Below are 21,768 nucleotides of genomic sequence, written 5' to 3'. Positions count from 1 at the left end.
GGAACGTATTTTCTAACACCCAAAAGACACCTTTAAAATGCCTAATTTCCAATTTACGTACTCTAAAAATTAAAGGTACCATAAAAACTAAACAACTAACTTTTTACTGCCAGGAGGTCTGGCCAACCTACCCGCTTATCGGCAAGCCTTGGCCTCAGCAAGGAACATTTGACCCCTGCATTCTCAGGAACTTGTACGATTTTTGTCAAGCTGGCAACAAGTTATTAGAACTCCCTTATGTCCAAGCCTTTCTTATTCTGAGAACACGCCCATCTCTCATTAAGTCTTGTGCTCCCGCTGAGATACTTTTAGCTAAGTCTACTGTGCCGCAAACTTTTCCTTCCTGCCATCCGTTTTCCCGGCCACCGCCTGCCTACCACCAAACTCGTTCCCTGCCGTTACCTCCCGCCGGGCCACTCTCTCCTCCCCCTATGCCTGATTCTCCCAGCAGCTCTAATCCCTCTCTGTCGCAGATACCTCCCACTGTGCGATCGGCTCCCTCTCTGCCTTCCGGGACCCATAACTCTCCCAGCAGCTCTAATCCCTCTGTTAGCGCTTCCTCGCAGTCTCCGACTTCCTCTCCTGAGAATTCTGTATCCCCTACAGCATTCTCACCCTCTGCCCACCATACTAGGTCTCGGTCGCTATATCCTTCCAGCAGGTCGCGTGATTGTTCCAGCTTGCGCAGGGAACAGTCGCCATGTTGCAACCCTCTGCCACGTGGCATGGCGCCGCCATGTTCCGGAGGGCCACATGGCGACAGGGCGCCGCCATGTTTCGGGTCACATGATAGGGCGCCGCCATGTTCCCAGGCACCGCCATGTTTCGGGCCACGTGACAGGGCGCCGCCATATTCCCAGGCGCCGCCATGTTTTGGGTCACGTGACAGGGCGCCGCCATGTTTCCAGGGCCCTCACTGTCAACAGGCGTCTCCTTGTGGCTCCTCTTGTGAACTACAACAGCCGCCCTGTTGCAGTGCACATGATGCTTCATTGTGCTGCCGACAGCAGTCCTCTAGCTGCAAGGCACACAGTGAGACGCCATCTGCTCATGTTTCCCAGGGTGACCGGCAGCAGCTCTGTAGCCGCTCTACAGATGATTGCTCACATGCGCCTACCGGAAGGATGGCTGCTCAGTGGCCCTCTGCTCCGGAATCTCCTCAGGCTCTGCTACCGCTTCGGGAACAAGCTGGCCCCGAGGGACTTGTTAACATCCATGTGCCTTTTTCCCTTTCTGATCTATCCCAGACTGTCCATAAATTAGGTAGCTTTTCTGTTGACCCACAGAATTATATCAGGCAATTTGAATTCATTACTAATTGTTATGATTTACATTTTAAGGACGTTTATAATGACTCTGGGCCTATATCTGTGCCAGAGCAGGACAAGCATACTAACTATAACAAACTTTTAAAACAGGTCCAGGAGGCTAATCAAAACCCAGCTGTGTTCCTAAATTGGCTTTCTAATCCTCACGCCCTGCAAGCAGTTCCAGCTTCGCGCGCTGTGTCGGGCCGCCTCCCAGCCCCTCCCCCATGCGCCGTCCCAGCCCCTCCTTCCCCTGTGCGCCGTCCTCGTCACCGCCGCCATCTTACACGTTTCCGGGGGCAGTCTGAGCCCGCCCCTGCGCGCTACATCCCAGCGCTTGCCCCACCCACTGGGCGTGCTCTGCCGGAGCGCCGCGAAACAGCAGCTCAGCGGCTCTGCACAGGAATGCTTTTTTTACAATTTGGCTCCACTCAAAAGATGCTTTTTTATTACAATTCTCAAACCATTTAATCAAGGTTATTGGCCACCTGATAATTTTACCAGCCTTGCTTATCAATCAAAGCCTTCACCAATCTCCTGTTTAACAACTAAGGTAATAAATTCCTTTTTGCTGGGAACCACTAGCTGTCTTTCAAGACAAGGGTTTTCTTTAAAGTTTTATTTTATTTGTCTTGGTTCATACTACTGCAAATAACAACTTTAAAAATAAATGTGTTCAAAATTTGACAGTATTAGATCAGTTTTGATTTATTCATAAGATTGCTAAACCTTTACTGCAAAATGTTTCCATTAAAGCCTTGTTTGGCAGACTAAAGCTTTGTTAATTCTACATGTCACCCTATAAAAAAAAGCGATATGCCATCCAGATAAAGCCTGCTCTCTAATCCAAAATGCCAATATTAAATTCCTGCATGCTTACTTAATTCTACTATAGTCCAAATCCCAAACAAAAAGGCAAAACTTGACCTTCAAACCTTAGAGAGATCTTAATATGGTTTTTTATATTTTTAACACTTGTGACACTTGGAGTTCTGAGACAGGTAAACCTACACAAGGTGGAGCTGCCTGCCCCCTCCATGGACCACGCTCAAATGCAGCAGAAGATACTGGGCAAGAAAATGCCCCACCCTGGCATTCTTTGAGACCTTACTCCAGGGCTACTGGACTGTCCTAGCCACCAGAGAGTGGGTAAGCCATCCTAAGTTCTAGCCCTCATAGGAAATGTCGACACTGCCAGATTCATCACCGACAGAAAATCGCTGCTGAAGACTGAGGAAGTTCAGGGCAACAACAGCCCCCTTTAAGGTGTCCGTCTCAGATTCCAAGTCGCACAAAACTCTCAGGTAAGACATTCTCTATATTTGTGGACATAGAGGCCATATATACAGAGTTCTTCCTGAGTTTTCAGGCTGCTATATTAAGTCCTCAGTCTCTATGATGGGGTATTGATGGTCAACCTATGTCATTTACAAACAGGGCCTATTTTGTGCAGGTCCCAGTCTTCTCACTTGGTTTATACTTTTTCAGGATACATAAAAGCCTTTCTCATACTTGCTAAAGTTCTGTTACAGCAAATCATTCCAAGGACTACAACCAGGTTACAGTGACCCATGCCTAAATCAAAGTTGCTAGACTGCCATCCTGGTTTCACATCACTCAGGCTAAGAGGTGCCCTCCCAGCCCTAAATCTGATCATTCTGAGTGGTCATCTCATCTTCTGTCTCCTACCTGTCTCCGTCTCACAAAGGCCTCGCAGCCACAGTTAACAGGCTAAGTCATGTTTTGTTATCCACTTTGGTTCCTAATTTCTTACATTCTATTAATGATCATTTTTACAGCAGGACTCTTTAGCAGTATTGCCTACAGACTCCAACATCATGCATACCAGAGACAAGCCTTACCAACCTACCGTCTTAACTTTTATGCTTTCAGATGGGGGAGTAATCACCTCTCATAACTCCACTCCTCCTAACCCCACGTTTAATTTTCAGAATTCTGCCTCACCGTGGAAATGTTTCTACCTCAACATGGTCCTGATAGAATGATATGTCTAAATCAAAGGCACCTTTCCCTTTACCTCACCTGGGTCCTTAAATATGACAGTGCCATGTCTCCTCATAACATCTTGTCTCTTTGTTTTTCCAGTCTGACATACGTGCATTCACCAGTGAAGCTGTCCTGGCCAAAACACCTGGTACCAGCGTCTACCTGGGCATCAACCTTCATCCCGTCAACTCCCCTAGGCTCCAGTACAGCGCCCTTTGCCAGCAGGAAGTAGTTAAAGAGAGAAAGCTTTGCCCCTTTTCATAATAACCATAAGACGGGATATGAAAGGTTTGGCCCAGACAGGACACTGTAGCCAGGAAAGCCACAACCGGAAGCAGGAAGCCCCATCTTGCCCTGCCCCTAGGAAGTTACCTGTGACGCCATCTTCCCGCCCCTGGGAATTTACATATGGCGCCAAACCTAGGACCAATGGGCTACCTGTGTATCCCTAATGCCCGCCTTAGGTTCCACCCCAAACCGAGGTTATTTACAGGCCCCCACGCCGCGTGTCTGCCGGAGAGATCGCCGGACGCCAGCGGTGGGGGTTGCCAGTCATCTCTCTCCGTGTTCTCAGAATAAAGGCCGCTTTTTATTTTATATTTCTCATCTTTTGTTAATATTTTTCATCTTTTGGAAGTAACTCTATCAGTTTTCACCTACAATTCTGATTTTTTCATATCAAGTGGCCTTTGGATGCATTAAAGTTTATCATACAAGTGACAGAGATGTGGGCACTTTCTTCAGTTTTGCAACCAAAGCAAATGCCTCACTGGCTTCATCCTAGGCTGTCCCAAATACCAGGGCCTCAAAGGACATGGAGGATTTTATGAAAGTGAGAGGCAGTTTCACTGTGAATTGCAGATCATCCCTGAGAACAATGTGATCCATGTGGAAAAACTCAGGGCTTCTAGTCACCACCAGTGATGAAAGACTCTCATGGTTAAAGTCCTCAACATTCAGGTCCAGCTCTCAAAAGAGAAAAAGCTACACCAGACTCTCACCTGGGTCGTAGTCAAAATGGGGAACGAACTGAAGCCTGATTACCAAGGGAAATAGCAACTGTGCAATGAAATAATGAGTCATGAGGCCATGAGCAGGAGAAGAATTCAGCAATCTCAGGGTCATAAACCAGACCCAGAGAAGAGGCATTTGTGAGAAAAGGACACCCAATAGGACACAAGGTTAGACAGCAGAGAGCAGGCAGGGCTGATCACATTGTATCGCCTTGCAGAAATGAGAAAAATCTCAAATCTGGGACTGCAGGTACAGCTCAGTTGCATAGTGCTTCACTAGAATTTGGAGGTGCTGGGTCAGTCTTAAACATCCACAAGAAAACAGACAGAAGAAAACTTCCATCCTCATCCATCATGAGACCATACTCATCTCAATCTGTGGACATCAATGGGACATGAGGAGTGTTCAGACTTCACCAAATTTCAATCACAGCAGCCAAGGATGTGCCTAACCAGGGGGCCTAGGAGCTATGACAGTAAGTCAGGACAAAAAAGAGAAACTAATGAATACTTTAAGGACAGACTGGACTTGATGTGCATTTCTCTTTGTTTTGGAATAAAGAATTTTTATTATTATTTCACGTTTAACGTGAGAGATGGATCATTCCTACATTCAAATGAAAAATCATAGCATGGGGAAAATTCCCTGACTTACACAGAATGGCTAAGATGAAGAACTGAGGGTCTCATTCTGGATCTGAAGTGATGGCCGTGCCTCCTCCACAGGGAAGAAAACCTCTGAGCAGAGAAGCACACAGTCCAGCCTTAACAGGATAGTGAAAATTTTTGGTTGAAAATGAAGACCTCAGCACCGTATTGCTCTACTTTGCTCTCAGACAGCAGCAGGATCTGCAGAGCCCCACAACAAAGGTGAGTCAGCAAGAGGGTGACATCCTCAAGGCCAGCTGCTAGGAAGCCAACTGCTGGGTCCACTGGGTAGATTGCATACCAGAGCCTGAGGCCAGACTCAAGCATCTCCATTTAACACTGTGTATGCAGAATTACCATCTGTACAAGAAAGGATCATACAATCCTCATTTTTGAATTTTAATGAAACTTTAAATGAAAATATTACCCAACTCAGTACTTAACAGCTCCCATGAAAGTCCCCAAAACAAAAGATCTTCAACATTTGTACAAGAAAAAAAGTTAGCCATAGAGAATAACAGTTCCCTTAGATAATAATTGCACAAATCAATACATTATTTTCCTCGTATGGGCTTCCATAATGCTCAGTGCTACAGCAGAGCCACAGTCACAGAACTTTTTCCTTTTTAAGACAGGATGATATGGATAAATTTTACATTTATAAAAAGCCACATTTCTAGTATACAATACTATTGATTTTGACACATGTGTAACTGTGTGTCGAAAAACATATTCTGGCTCTAAGTTAGGACCAGTAAGTACCCATTGGCTTTCCAGGGTGCACTCTGTTCACCCACAACAAACTCACCTGAGACTCACTGCTGCCTGCACCCTGCATAAATGCTCTAGATGTCTCAGATACTCATAGAGAACTTTCCTTCAATGTGAACACCACAAACTATTTAAATTGCTGTGTTTTCTAGGGAACACATTTGTTTTTAATTTTGGATAAAGTATATCAGTCATTCCTGCTGTCATAATTCCATAGATAGCTCCTTTGGAGGTGAGGATCTCACCTTGGTGCATCCCATTGTATCTTTACACCACACTGAAAACATCATCATGGGCTCTCCATGGTGCCACTCAATATGTCTGTTCTCCTGGTACACACTAAGCAAGCAAACAATGGCCACTTTATAGAAAAAACAACTTTAAAACCCACTGTCTTCGCTGTCTTAGAACAGACAATGCTGATTTGCAATTGAAAATGGATGCATAAATGGAACCAGCTAGCTCATTATTCCCACAGGGGAACAAAGTTTTCCTCCTTAACAATGGAATATTTTTAATTAACTGATGTTGAAAAAATGCAAAGCAGAATCTCTGTAACACAAAATCTTACCCTTCTTTCCTGTGGACTGAAGTTTCTCAGTACTGACATCTGGACAGCACACAGGGAGGCCACACACAGAGGTATGACCTGGAGAGGGGCCAGGAGGAAATGTTGGGAGTAAGAATATGAGGGACACAGGCTCTGGGACACCTCTAGGACTTTAAAAGGACAGATTCCCTCCTGGATCCTCCAGAGTGAATGCATCCTGACAGCATCCTGGCTCTATCACACTGAACACTGAGTTGGACTTCTGACCTGCAGAAGTGTAACATGATGACTTTTGCATGTTCAAGAAGTGAATTCATGTGAAATCTTTCTGTAGAAATGGAAAAGTAATGTGGATGTCTTTACTTAGTTTTTCTGTAAGAATCTTTCATAATAAAGTATGTAAGGCACACCAGTCCATTTAATTTTCTGCTAAACCTTGTCACCATTCTTATCAGAAGGAATGGGATACAGTTTTTAGGTAGATGGAGAGAGTGCACCTCCCATGTCACATGGCCAGCAAACAGCAGGATAGACACTAAAATGAGTTCAAGATGCTCCAGGATGAATCAAACGGGGAGAATGACTACAACACTGGTTGCAGACATTATGTTATGTCTTCAGCTTATAAGCTGCTGTTAGTAGCAGTGAAATGTCTTCCAAACCCATGGTGACTGAACTGGTGAGTTAACCACAGACCCTTGGGTGTCTGTACAGTGAGTGAGCAGTTTCTGATGGAATGAGGATATGTAGCTGACCTGTTTGAACCTAGCCTGGGCTGCACAGTGAACTCAAGGCCAGGACGAACTACAAAGTGTGATTGTGTCTCAAAATTCCCCAAATTAAGAAAGATTTCAAAGGAATTACCCCCCTAAGAACAATTTTAATTAATCTAGTACATTGGAATGTACATATATGCATTTATATATAGCCATATATATATATATATATATATATATATATATATATATATACATTTATAGATACATATTCCTTCATGTCTGTGTACAAAGATACGGATTAACATGTAAAAACATATAGAGAGATGTATTTCTATACAAACATATGTTTATAGTATACCCATTTACATGTTAATATCTGTTCGTATTCATATTAACATCTCTCTGTGGAGATAAGTAAGACAGGATATTCATCAATTAAACTACTGCCTGGGAATTATGTATTGATTACCTAATGCACAATCATTGTCTCTTTCTCCACTTGCCTTCAACAGGACACCTAATTCTCTATCTGAAACAGAAATTTTTTTTTATATTCCTGGAAAATTCTGTTGACAGCAGTGCCCCATGGTGTGTAACCCTTGTGCCCATGAAGACTAACATCTCAATAGTTCACCTCTAAACCACATTTGCCAGAAGCCCTCTCCAGGCTCCATGTTGTCACTAGCACAAAGCTGCTGTGCTGAGCAGTAACTGGAGGAGGCAGTGGTTTCCTTACTGGGGAAGAGCACTGAGGCACCATGCTGCAGTATGGACAGGGCCTTTAGAAATGGGATCCTTCCTCCTAGTGCTGGACAGCACATGGACTTTGCTCTTCTGATTTTCCCCAAATATAGAGATTTGAAGCAACTTTGCTCATGGGAGAGGCTTCCCATCCTGCCCTTTACTATGCCCACCAGGAGGCTTCCCTTCAAGTTCCAGATAAAAACTCAACCTGTCTTGATTCATCTGGACCCTCATTTCAGCATTTCAAAATGAGGCTCCCTGCTCATTTCCTGGAGCTGGTAATGCTCTGCATCCCTGGTAAGGATGGAGGGAGATGAGGATGGAGAATGAGTGAGTGGGATGGGGTCCCACTGTTACCTGTGTTGTTCTCTCCATGTGAGAGACTGCATCCTTCAGGAACAGGGTGAGAACAAGAGCTTGAGGTCTGTGTGAGTGAGGAAAATTCCACTGGAGTTGGAGCTATGGTGAGGTGATGATGTCACAATGAAAGAGAAGGATGATCCACATTAATTCTCAAGTGGGTGCAAATGTTGGATACTTTATTATAAGTGAACACTTTTTCCTATATATGAAAATCGCAAAAATAATTTAGCTTCAAATATGAAATAATGGAGACAATATGAAAATGAATCATCATGCCTGTACATGACCTTGTCTTTCTATCCAATGATTAAGGGTCCACAGGAGATATTCAGATGCCAAGACCCCACTCTCTCTCACTCTCTTTGGCACCCGGAGAACCAGGCTCCTTCTCCTCTAGTTCCAAACAGAGTCTTGAGCATAGTGATGGAATCATCTATTTGAGATAATGGTACATAAGCCATACCAGGCTCCACAAGGCATGATTTTTCAGGTTTTCAAAAAGCACTCTTCGGTCCTAGAAAGGTGCATTAGCAGCTTATCAAGAAACGATTTCACACTCAAAATCTGCAGAGGTCAGGGTGAGGAGGCTGGAGTTTATTACTGTTATCAAGGAATAGGATGTCCTCCCCCAGTGATGCAACCCTGAGAAAAATCCTCCCGGCCTGGAAGGTCCAGCTGGTCACCTGCAATGTTGGGCACACCAGAAGAGTTTATTAGTACAGCAGAGTGCAGAAAAGGCCTCTGTGCATGACTAAGTAGAAAATCAAAAGAGCATGGGGACCTATGTTCTGTGCAGACTCTGCCACATAAAGAGGATGTGGCTGACTTCCACAGGTTCCTTGAGCTTTGCAAATTCTATTCTTTTTTTTTTTTCAATTTGGATGTAAACCTGAGATGGTTAATAAGATGCAATTGGTGTATAACATTTGTACTCTATCTACCTTTTTTTGCTTATTGTGTAAGGTTCACTAGGGGATGAGGTGGTGTCAGTCTGGTTTACAGGTTGGGAGACCCAGCCTACTACTCAGGAAGGATCAGAGTTAAAGAGGTACCTTTTTCACTTTCAAGTATGGATCAGACCCAATTGCAATATGGAGGAAGGGTGCATCATGGAAGGCTAACACCAAGATTAGTAATGATCCTGGCCATGTATGCACTAGGCTGTATCACATGTTCCCCACCAATCCAGTGGGCACAACTGAACACCCAATTCATTTACGAATCTGACCTCATCAGAATGCAGGAGTGACTTGAAAACAGGAAATGACCCCTCATTTGTCACAGGAATGCCACAGAACCCACTAACATAACAAGATCCAAAGGGGCAAGAGAATTCTCAAGGAATATCTAACATGGATCAACAGTAGTTAGGGAATTTATGGTTATGTAAAGCTCTGTCTTTCCATCAGTACCCATCAAGATATGGAAATACAGTAAAAAATCAATTTAATTTAACAAATGTATCAACTGTAGAAATAAAAAAGGGTCAAAATAGTGCAGAGTGAACTAGAAACACATAAATTAATAAAGATGAATTTGATAATATAATAAGCTTAAAAGGGGACTGAAAAAATGATAAAATAAACAGCATAATACAACAATAAGAAAATGAGTCATAGAAATAAAAAAAGGACGAGAGATCAAAATACTGGACCACATTAAATATAAATAAATAAAGTTGGTAAAGGAAAACACAAAACAAAGCAGAGCAAGTGAAGCAAACTCTAGAATTCTCTTGCTGAGAAAGTTATATGACAGAAGTATTTTTCTAGGTTTTCTAAAAATGAATTAGTACTTATGTGAGGAGAGTGGTAGATCCCAGCCCAGGACAGGTGTGCTTCCCTCTCCAACAGCAGATTCTGCTGACAGGTGAGCTCTGCTATATCTTAGCCCCTAGGCATGACCAGGAAAGTGTGTGTGTGTGTGTGTGTATGTGTGTGCATGTGTATTTGTGTGTGTCCATTTCTGTTTGTCTGTGGGGGATGAGGTGTCACTTTGTAGGCCCAACCCCCTCTAACCTGCAATTTACAATAGCCGCCCTGGTATGCGAGAAGGAGGTAGAATAGGAATGCCTGTTCTCAGTGAGACCCCTCGCCCTCTGGAATCCATACTGTGAGCTGGCTTTGTTTTGCAGAAGTCTTGAGGAAGTGGCTGGCCACCCTTTGTGACACTAACAGCAGACAAATTAACAACATTCTTGAGCTAATGAATTTCTTCCTGGGCTAGAGAAGTTATGAGAACTGGTTGTGATTATTTACTTCACTTAGATAGTTTTAGAATAAACATTGTAGTCTGTCACGTTGTAGCTTGCCACAAAGAATGCCTTTTCACCACTTAATTATCTGGGCTCTGTGAACTGATCGGGTTTACTATATATGAATCCTAAAATAAAGATTGTGCGTGCAGTGCAGTGTAACGCGGTGCAGACAGTAAAGGTGTCTCTCCTGTCTTTCTTTTCCGAGCACTGTACCCCCCGTGTCCTGATCAGGCGTGTGTGCATGTTTACCTTGCCCGGAGTTCAGAGTGCTCTAAGACACTCACGACAAGTGGCGCCCGAATTCAGGGACTCCGAAGGTCGCTTAGGAAGGTAAGTATAATTTTATTACGGGGAAATGGGACAATCTGCTTCCTCTCCTTTCTTAAAAATTCTTAAACATTTATTATCTATATATGGCATATCGCTCAGGTCAGCTGACTTGGATATGTGTATTGATACAATTAAAGAATATAATCCTTGGTTTCCAGATGAAGGAACTTTGGATGTAGAAGTATGGAGGAAGGCAAGGGTTAGTATAGAAAGGGCTATGCAACAGGAGGAAAAGATTCCTTTACGTTTTTGGGCTATTTGGTCGGTTGTGTACTCTTTATTAAAAGCTATGGAAGATGAACATATTGTAGAAAATCTTCAACTAGAAATTAAGCCAGTTATTCAGGAATTGCCCCTCACAGAGGAGGAGCAAAATGTAGTTCAAAATGACGCTATCGCTTTAAGTAGTGAAAAGGCGTCCAAACTAAAAGTAAAATCCACTACAGCCGACTCAGCTTTAGCTGCCGCAGCAATATCAAATTATGACAATCGCCCAATTTTACAGGCTATACAGCATTTAACACAAGAGGTGAAACAACTCTCCATTAAGCAGAACCCGCCTGTAGTTCCCTCTGCACCTCCTCCATCTAACCCTAATTGGAGTAAAGCCAAGCTAGCTTTGGCTGATCTACCAAAATTAGGGGATTCTGATGAGGAAAAGCCTGCCTTTGCTTTCCCTGTAATCAGGCCGCAGCCAATAGATGGAGCGGCAGTTCCCCCTAGATGGGAAGCATTTAATATAGATGATTTAGCAAAATTAAAAAAGGCTGTAACCCTTTATGGCCCTCAGGCTCATTACACTAAAGAATTAATAACGTCGGTAGCAGATCAGTATGGTAATCTTGCTCCTTATGATTGGAAGGCCTTGGCCAAAATTCTTTTAAAGGAGCCAGAATATTTACAGTGGCACATGTGGTTTATGGAAGGTTGTGCGGAAAAGGCAAGACAAAATGCTGACGATCGAGATCCTAATATTAGACTCATTTCTTATCCCATGCTCTCTGGTACAGGTTTCTTTGATACTGTTGAGCATCAGGCAGGAGCTCCAAGAGAGATTCATGCTCAATTAAAAGATATTGCTTTAAAAGCTTGGGATAAAATACGGTCTAAAGGATCAGAATATGGATCTTGGGCTAAAGTTCTGCAAGGAGCCAATGAACCGTATGTTGAGTTCGTTGCAAGACTTCAAAATGTTATAGAAAAAACAGTAGTGGGACAAGACTTACAAGAGCATCTCTTAAAAATGTTAGCTTTTGAAAATGCTAATGATGAATGCAAAAGGGCTTTAATTCCAATAAAAGATACTGGAACGATTGACAATTTTATAAAACAATGTAAAGATTTAAATTCAGAATCTAGGAAAATGCAACTGTTTGCTGAAACCATGGCAACCACGTGGACTAATTGGCAATCTAAAAAGGAACAGTCTTTAAAATGCTTTAATTGTGGTCAGACAGGACATGTAAAGAGGGCCTGTCCAAAACTTGTAGGCAATGATCAAAAAAAGAGATCTAGAGCTCCTGGCTTATGTCCAAAATGCAAGAAGGGAAATCATTGGGCTCGTGAATGCAGGAGTAAACAAGTTAATTCAGCTGAACAGAAGGGAAACGGGAGAGCGGGCCCTACCCCGGGCCCCGGACAAATCAATGGGGTAAATCTACCGTATTCTCCCTACAGCCAGCCACCCAACACAGCGCCGCAGTGGACATACCAGCCTTAAAAGATGTAGAATTAAGAGGAGGACAATCTCCCGTGAGAATTCCTACAGGAATTTTTGGTCCCCTGCCTGCGGGAACTTTTGGCTTGCTCACGGGTAGATCTAGTTTAAATCAAAAAGGCATTACGGTTCACTTAAGAATTATAGATGCAGATTATACTGGAGAAATTCAAATTCTGATGTCCTCACTTACAGATTATAAATTATTAAAGGGAGAACGTATAGCTCAACTCATTTCAACCCTCGAGGAACTCAACCTAATGAGTTATGGCAAATGGATATTACACATGTACCTTCTTTTGGTCGGCTTTCTTATGTACATGTAGTTATTGATACCTATTCTTCATTTCTATGGGCTACTGCTCAACAGGGAGAATCCACTAAAAATGTTATTGTACATTTATTGGAGACTTTTGCAGTTATGGGAATTCCTTCTAAAATCAAAACAGATAATGGACCTGCTTATACTAGCAGAACATTTAAACAATTTTGTGATCTCCATAATATTATTCATATTACAGAGATTAAATATAACCCCCAGGGTCAAGCTATTGTTAAAAGAGCACATGGCACTCTTAAGTTGCAAATTAAAAAATTAAAAAGGAGGAGTCAGGAGGATATTCAGATACCAATACTGTTTAAATTGCAAAACAGTCCAAAAACATTACTGCATCAAGCATTGTTTATTTTAAATTTTCTCAATTTACCACAAGGTGAAATATTAACAAGAGCTGAAAGACATTTCGAACAGCAACAACAGCCCTTTGTGATTAATGAACCTATTTGGACTAAAACAGCTCCAGAGGCTGAATGGGAGAAGGGCACACTGCTCTATAAGGGGAAAGGTTTTGGTTATATCTCCACAGAAAATGGAATTCAGCAGTGGGTCCCTGGACGATGGATCAGGATCCGCGCCTCCAGACCCTGTTCGCCAGCCCCGGAGACAACTCCCCAAGGAACCGGAACCGTGCCTTCAGAAGCGAGCGCGAAACCAGCTAGAGGCTAAAGATGCTGAGCTTGTTCCTATCGCAGCCATGGCCAGATTACAGCTAAGAAAATCCCGCCGCTCACAGCGACCAAATTTAAATCCCCTCCCTACATGGGGACAATTAAAGAAATTGACCATAGAAGGGCAACGGCTTGTCCTTCAAGCAGGAAAGCCTTTAAACCCTGAAAACTTGTTTTTAGCTTTATGTGCCTTGCTCACCGTTGCATCGGGGACTGAGGTACCTCCACATTCGTACTGGGCATATATTCCAAATCCCCCTTTATTAGAACCTGTAAAATGGGGAACTAGTGATATTTTACTTTATACCACACCTAGAGAAATTTTGTCAGCACCGTGGGCTGATTTAACCCCCCACAATCAAGATGATGGGACATTATTCAATTTTACTTATTATGGTAATCAAAGGCCTATTTGCATTGGGGAACCGCCTTGCATCCCTCTGGGATGGCAGTATTGGATTCAACATGGAATAAAAGCAGGCAACAAAAGGACAAGGCTTCAAGCCTTGGCTGCTCAAACCTTTAATGTTACCTGGAGAAATTTAACAGCACCTGACATAAATACATTTCCTGTATGCCCTGAATTCACTTATAAAAATATTTCTTATAATCCCATAATTTGGCAACTATGTATGGGAAAATTTGCTAAAAATATTGATGGGTATATTATTTGGGGACCATTTGGAAAATTCGTTAATGGATGTGCTGAATGGAATGAGACAAGATGTAATCTCTCTGTTGTGTATAGTCTTCCAGATCCAAAGAAAATAACTGACGGAGCTCCTATATTTCCTCAGAAGACGTCTCTTTTGTGGTGGGGAGATGGTGGAATCGCAACCCTGCTGTTGCAGCCGAAGAATACCCTCATCACCTTCAAAATCATATTTGGAAGATTCCAGCCGCTATGCAACCTGTAACCTTGTACAATGTTTCCTATTCAGGGACTAGTCGATCTGTATCTACTACTTATAATTTTACTAGGTTTAAAATGTATAATATTACTGTTTGTGCACCTCTGCCTTATGTCTTTTTAGTGGGAACTTTTAATTTTACACATTTTTCTTGTACTTGTTTAAATTGTCAATTGTTTACATGCTTAAATAGCACACTAAATTTCACTAAGCCTTATACAGTTATGCTGTTACAACAAAAAACTCATATTTGGTTGCCTGTAAATTTAACTCGACCATGGTCTCAAGACCCAGTAATTTCTGTTACTACTGAATTTTTTAAACATCTGTTAAAACGTACAAAAAGATTTATTGGAATAGTGGTTGCTGTACTGTTAAGTCTGATAACTGTAGCCTCCCTAGCAGCAGTCTCAGGAATAGCTTTACAAACCTCTTTGCAAGAAAAACATGTTGTAGAATTATGGCATGAGAATTCTCATGAACTTTGGTTAACTCAGTGGCAAATAAACGCCAAACTACAACAACAAATAGACCTCCTTAAACAAACAGTTGAATGGATGGGTAGAAAAATATTGGCTCTTCAGCATCAAGTGTTTTTAAAATGTGATTGGAATTCAACTACTTTCTGTATAACCCAACGACCTTATAATCAAACAGAACATGAATGGGAAGTGATTAGAATGTATCTAAATGGAAACACCTCTGCCCAGGAGGAAATAGAATCTTTGCATAATCAAATTGACAAGGATTTTGCAAAGCAAAATGATGATGAATCCCTGGCACAATTCGCGCAATTGCTTGCTCAATCTTTGAAAGGATTAGATTCCAAAGGAATCTGGCAGAGCATAACCCACACTTTAAGTGGCATGGGACTTAGTTTAATTATAGTTCTCATTGCCATAGTTCTTGTGTATTTTTACTGCATAAGACGAAATACTATTAATAACCTGATCTTATGGAAATTATTGTTAAAAAATAAAAAGGAAGGAAGTGTGGGGGATGAGGTCACTTTGTAGGCCCAACCCCCTCTAACCTGCAATTTACAATAGCCGCCCTGGTATGCGAGAAGGAGGTAGAATAGGAATGCCTGTTCTCAGTGAGACCCCTCGCCCTCTGGAATCCATACTGTGAGCTGGCTTTGTTTTGCAGAAGTCTTGAGGAAGTGGCTGGCCACCCTTTGTGACACTAACAGCAGACAAATTAACAACATTCTTGAGCTAATGAATTTCTTCCTGGGCTAGAGAAGTTATGAGAACTGGTTGTGATTATTTACTTCACTTAGATAGTTTTAGAATAAACATTGTAGTCTGTCACGTTGTAGCTTGCCACAAAGAATGCCTTTTCACCACTTAATTATCTGGGCTCTGTGAACTGATCGGGTTTACTATATATGAATCCTAAAATAAAGATTGTGCGTGCAGTGCAGTGTAACGCGGTGCAGACAGTAAAGGTGTCTCTCCTGTCTTTCTTTTCCGAGCACTGTACCCCCCGTGTCCCGATCAGGCGTGTGTGCGTGTTTACCTTGCCCGGAGTTCAGAGTGCTCTAAGACACTCACGACATTTGTCTATGTGCATGTGCTTATGTGCATGGAGCTGCTACCCCTGCACCTAGCCTTGGAGCCTGCTGGCCAGATAGGCACATGTGGGGCACATGTATTCACTCTGCACTTTCAGAGATGGAGCTGAGGTCCATCTGAGGTCACATCTGTAAATGTGTTACAAACTAGAGGAAAAGAATTGACCACTGACTCCTACACTACAAGAGGCAGCAGATGAAAGGAACCATCTGCCACATGGTCTTACTCTCACTGTATTCAAAACCACACCCCTCAGCCAGCCAAATGCGATGGGTCTACTGATCTCCATACAAGGCAGGGTCCTCCACAAGAGGAGTGACAACCACTTCAACTCTGAGCAAGCATGAGGGTGATCTTTCCCCTCTCCACAAGTGTCTCATGAGGCCACCTCCAAACAGGTACTGCAGGATGGGGCGCTTTGGGTCCACTCTGTTTTCTGAAGTCCACAATAGTTCACTGTCAAGTATTGGGACTTTCCTAAGATACCCCAGGTTACATCATCACTCCTGGATATTACAAGAGTTACAATGAATTTCTACTAAAAAATTCACAATTCTGCAGAAGCTCTCACTTGCAGAATAAATTCCTTACCTGAGATTCAAATTTAGAAGAGTAACTGGTTTCTCCTTAGACATGTGCAATGCATTGGGAATGTGGCTGATACAGAATCAAAATATCACAGAAAATGTATTTGTGTGACAAAAACAGATACAAAGGACAAACTAGAAGCTCTAAAGCCAACTGGGGAACTCGCCAGTTACAGCTACTAGGCGTGATGCAGAGAGCTTTAGTTGCAAGTAAAACATCCATCTAAAGAGGCTGAGGCTACACAGCGACACCCCGGCTACCTCAGATCCACAATCCTCGTGAAATAATAAAACAGGGCACAGAAAGCACACAAAAGAGAGAACTGAAAAAAGGGAGTGGGAGGACAAGTGAAGAAAGAAAGCAGGAGGAAGAGGCAGGAGAGGGGAGAGAAGAGGAAAGACAAAAGGGAAAAATTTGGACTCATTTTTAAATTTTGTCACCAAACCTGCCTGAGCACCTGTCACATTCATCTGGAAAGTATTGAAGAGAACAGCAAACAGGAGCTCTGGTCTCCCCCTGGGCATGAGCCACACAGCAGAAGCCTGAGCCAGAACTCGCTTTGTGCAGACTCCTAGGGGCCTAAACTAAACTGGCTCACAAGTGCTCTCTGTGGGTGAAGTGTACAGCAGAGGGGGAATAGAAATTACCATTCCCACAGGAATGAACTGATGAACTGAAAAGAGGGCTCAAAGTACCCTAGGAAATGAGATTTAAAAAAACAAGATTTCCTTGAAAGTAATGAGTACAGACCAATATGAGCTAATATCTGTATTTCAAAAATGTCTGCTTCAGAAAGATTGGGAATTTTAACCTTGAGTGTGGTATATGAAGTGCAAAATGAAACCCTGTTTGGAGGAGGATACAGCAATACAAAATCCTCAAGAATGCTCACAGCTGCTATGTAAAGAGCCATAGATTACAAAGTCAGCTATGCTAGGTACTAAAACTCATATAGATAGGTAACTATCACTGGAAATATCAGACAGCAAAGGGCTCTTCCAATTCTTCTGATCTGGTTCCTAGGATAAGATATTTAGGAAATAAATTTTAAACTTCATATTATTTAAGAAGTAAAGGAAACCAAGGAAAAATAAACCACTAATCAGCTGTAGAAAATTGACATCCCAATACATTTTATACACACTATAAAAGCACTGACATCATCCTCATAATTAAGCCACAAATATTCACAACTCAATTTGTGGTTTATTAATCGATTTAATCAGTGTAATATCACCATTAATTTTGCTTTCAGAAGATTATTGCTATAATTCTATTCTTAGCAATGAAATATTAAAACAAATTATTATACCCTGATATGAGTCTCACCCAAGATGCTCATTCACTTCAATACAACACAGCCAAACAGCATGTGGTTTTTAAAGCCTCCTTTATTTACAAGGACAAGAATATGAAACCTGGCCCAATGTGTCTGAGTCGGACGCTAACAATTCCTGGTCTCCTCCCACTGTGTGTTAAGCTTTAGAACTTTGTCATGTGTCTGATCCAATGAGCTGAAATTTTTTTTCATTTCATTCCTACTGATCCTGGTGAGACAGATGAGGAACAGGGCCTAAGGAGTCCAGATAGGACCAAAAAATGAATGTTTCAACTTCTCAGACTTTTTGGTAGGCACCCACATATTCAGAAGACAGTCACCCAATACAGATAGTGAGCAACAGTCAGCCCAGAACAGTGAGGCTGAGTCAGAAGGATGGACAGGTGGGGCAGAAACTGGGCAGGTGAACAATGCTGAGACACAGTCTCAAAATCAGAGAAATACAAAGGACTGGCGATACACCTCAGTGTGAATGTCATAGGTTTAAGCCCCAACACACACGCACACCCGATAAGTACAAACAGTGTCCCTTATTTACAATAAAAGCACACATGATAGCATCCTTATTTACTAATTTTGCCACAAATATTCCTTCCCAAATCTGTGAGAGGCACACGGCAGCTTTGGGCTGCAATAAAAAATCACACGAATTTACAGACCAATGATAGCTTGGCTTAACTCTCTCCCATCTCAGATAAACTCCAGGACCATAGCAGCCTTTGGTTCAAACTACACTGAGGCTTTAAACCCTGGATTCAGTGGGGACATCTGACATTGAGAATGTCTCTTTAAACTGTGGAGCATGACTACACAGTATTTATTAAAACAAAAATTAGCTATGAAAAGCTTGCTTTATGATAGTTCAGAAAAAACTAGCATCAATCATTTCTCCTTTAGTATAAAACCAAGAGAAATCTTTGCCTAAAAAATAAAACTGCTGTGTGTGTCTGTCTGTGTGTGTGTGTGTGTGTGTGTGTCTGCAAGACAAGCTTGAACAGATATTGACCAATTTGAAAATCTAGTCACAAGGAATTTCATATCCGCCTATATAAGTCGTATTGTATAAGATAGAGCATATTATATAAGACAGAGTTACTGGTTTCCAATTTGAATACAGATGTTTTTCTCTGTATCATATACTTTTGATTTTAGTGCTACTATGTCATTTAATTCCTGTTTCAAGGAAAAGATTATTTCTAATACTTGTTTCTAAGATGATGAATGTTGCCTGGTTATAAAAAAAGGTCTTCTCATCACTACTAAATGGTGTTAATGCTAGAAAATGCTAAAAAAATGAATTCTGATAAACTTACAATTGCTGCTTCCTTTTCCATAAGGCTAAGAAACATGAGCACTCCCCTCCCAGAGACTGATCTACACAAACCCCTGTATCATGGGAACTGAAGTCCTCTCTGGGATGGGCAGAGTCATGAGCACTGTGTCTATGCTGCAGAATCAGATTTTCCCAGAGATCTTTGTACCCATTGCTGCATACAGAATGGATTGTAGCTCTATTGCTTTCCCCCAAATGCAGCAGACATTTTATACCACTGGGCTCCCATGAGAAGCCTCCCACCATGCTCTTCACTCTCTGCACCACTGCACCCACCTGGGAATTTGCATTTTGTTCCCAAGGGAGGACCTTCCCAATTGAGTCTCAAATAAAAGCTAGATTTATGGTGGCCCTGCCTGATCAGGAATCTTCAGTTCAATTTCTCGAAATAAGGCTCCCTCTTCAGGTCCTAGGGCTGCTATTACTCTGGATCAATGGTAAGAACACTGGGAGATGAGGCGGACTCAGTCTGAGAGGGTGACTTTCAGGGTCCCACTCCACCTGATCAGTCCTGTCCATACATGAGATGTGCAGTCCTGAGTTGAAGCGTGGGTGTGGGAGGTTATATCAATGGGTGAAGAAAATTCCTGAGGCACTCAATAACTGCCCTTTGATGAAGATTGCCGCAAAAAGAAAGAGAGAGGTGCTGAGATGAATTCTAGAGGGGTTCTTGTAATTAGAAACCTTGAACACAATCTCAAATTTGAAAATCTTTCATTGTACATTACATTAAAGATACTAATTTCACTTGATAGTGACAAAATACAGAAATCTATCAAAATGGCTTATGATGTTGGCTCCTGACACTGCACTTCTCCTTCATCATTTTAGGATCCACAGGAGATGTAGTGATGACCCAGACTCCGCTCTCCCTATCTGTCTCCCCTAGAGAGCCAGCCTCCATCTCCTGCAGGTCCAGTCAGAGCCTCCTGTATAGTGATGGAGACACTTATTTGCACTGGTTGGTGCACAAGCCTGGCCAGGCTCCAAGGGCTATGATTTATGAGGTTTCTGAAAAGTACTCTTGGACCCCAGAGAGGTTCACTGGCAGTGGGTCAGGAACAGATTTCACACTCAAAATCAGCAGGATGGAGGCTGAGGATGCTGGAGTTTATTATTGTGTGCAAAATACACATGACCCTCCCACAGTGCTATAGCCCTGAACACAAACCTCTCTGCCTGCGGAGGCCCAGCTGTCCTCCTGCACTGCTGTCTGGGGAGCAGCACATCACAGCCTGCTCTGTGTGAGAGGAAGAGGTTGATGAATCAGAAAAACAAGTTGCAGCTGAGGACTCTGCCTGGGAGAGAGATTGAGGAAGGAGCAGAGCAGCAAGGCCCTGTGTCATGGAAGAGAGAGAGAAGAAAATCTCCACTGCGAGGTCTTCCTTGTGCACACCCTTGACCCAACAAAGGCTGTAATGAAAAGTAGGGAGATAGTTGACTGTATTTTAAAGGCAAAACAAAAGAACTTCATTGTCTTTGTGGATGTGTTGTGTAATAAAAAGGTAAAAAGTCATGATAAGTGTTCCACAGGTTTGAATCTCTGCAATTGGAGAATTTGAAACCATATGTTGTGAGACCAGGGAGTTGAAGGGAAGCAGCAAGGAGAGCAGGGGAACTGAAGACATGGAAGGGAACAGGTTAGAATTTTGAGATGTCCCATGATTCTAGCTGGTGATGTCATAACCCAGAGACACAGGATGGATTCTGGTGATCAGGGATCTGCACTAAGCTATGAGGCACAATTCTGAAGGACAAAGCGAGCAGTAACAGATGAAAACAGACTGGGACCCCAAAGGTAACACAGTGTGCAAAGCAAAGAGATGAAGAGAAAGGCACAGAAGGATTGGCTACTATGATAAAAATAAAAAGGAAGAATGAAAGAAAGAATGAATGAATGAATGAAACTGAAAAAGATTTGTGCCAAAGAGTCAAAATAAATTTAATAGAATGGTATTTTGGTTTTCAAATGTAAACTTAACCTATACTACATTCCAGGGCAATTTCCCCTTGGGGATCCTTTCATTTGTGGGATCACAGCCCTTTGAGCAGGAAGATACTGAAGATTTCACCTACAGAAGTCTGCATGTGCTGCCCTCTTGAGGTCAGCTTCATGCACTGCAATTGAGCAGCAACATTGTTTAGCGTCTTTCGAACTATTTATTGCAATATTTTGCTTAAAACACTGTGACCTAGTGGGAAGGGTCATCTAGCCAGCACCCTTCAGAAGAATTGTCACCAACAAAGAAAGAAACTGGGGCCTCCTGGAAGAAGCAAAAAAAAAAATGAGAAGAGGAGGCAACAATAAAAAGTCCCCAGGTCCCAACCCTGAGAACATTGACCCAGGACAGGTCAATAGAAAGGAGAATGAGAACAGCAAACATGCAATATCAGACACATGCCAGTGGACATAAAGAGATATATTCAGAACCTCATAGACGAGTTCAAAAGTGAAATATTTAGCCAAATAAAGTAAGATATAAGAAGAATAATTAAAGAGATACTAAGCACCCCTCAGGCAGACACAGACGGAAGAAGGGAGGAACTCAAACAAAGGAGAGAACAATTTGATGAAGAATATAAAAA

General features: G+C 42.3%; 1 protein-coding gene across 1 annotated transcript; it reads left to right on the top strand.

The window, feature by feature from the left end:
- The first annotated feature begins 1,679 nt into the window (after window positions 1-1,679).
- LOC106027986 (endogenous retrovirus group K member 113 Env polyprotein-like) lies at window positions 1,680-15,794 on the top strand. Its single transcript, XM_063235204.1, has 5 exons — window positions 1,680-4,803; window positions 5,054-5,197; window positions 7,870-8,056; window positions 10,585-10,709; window positions 13,293-15,794. The coding sequence occupies exons 3-5, from the start codon at window positions 7,891-7,893 to the stop codon at window positions 14,349-14,351; spliced, it is 1,350 nt and encodes a 449-aa protein (XP_063091274.1). The 5' UTR covers window positions 1,680-4,803; window positions 5,054-5,197; window positions 7,870-7,890; the 3' UTR covers window positions 14,352-15,794.
- The last annotated feature ends 5,974 nt before the right edge of the window (window positions 15,795-21,768 follow it).

The sequence above is a fragment of the Cavia porcellus genome, unplaced genomic scaffold (genome assembly GCF_034190915.1).
Source record: "Cavia porcellus strain 051 isolate PalLab524CR breed Dunkin Hartley unplaced genomic scaffold, mCavPor4.1 scaffold_25, whole genome shotgun sequence".
NCBI lineage: Eukaryota > Metazoa > Chordata > Mammalia > Rodentia > Caviidae > Cavia > Cavia porcellus.
The sequence above is the reverse complement of the archived record's forward strand: the minus strand, read 5'-3'. Positions and strand labels throughout refer to the sequence as shown.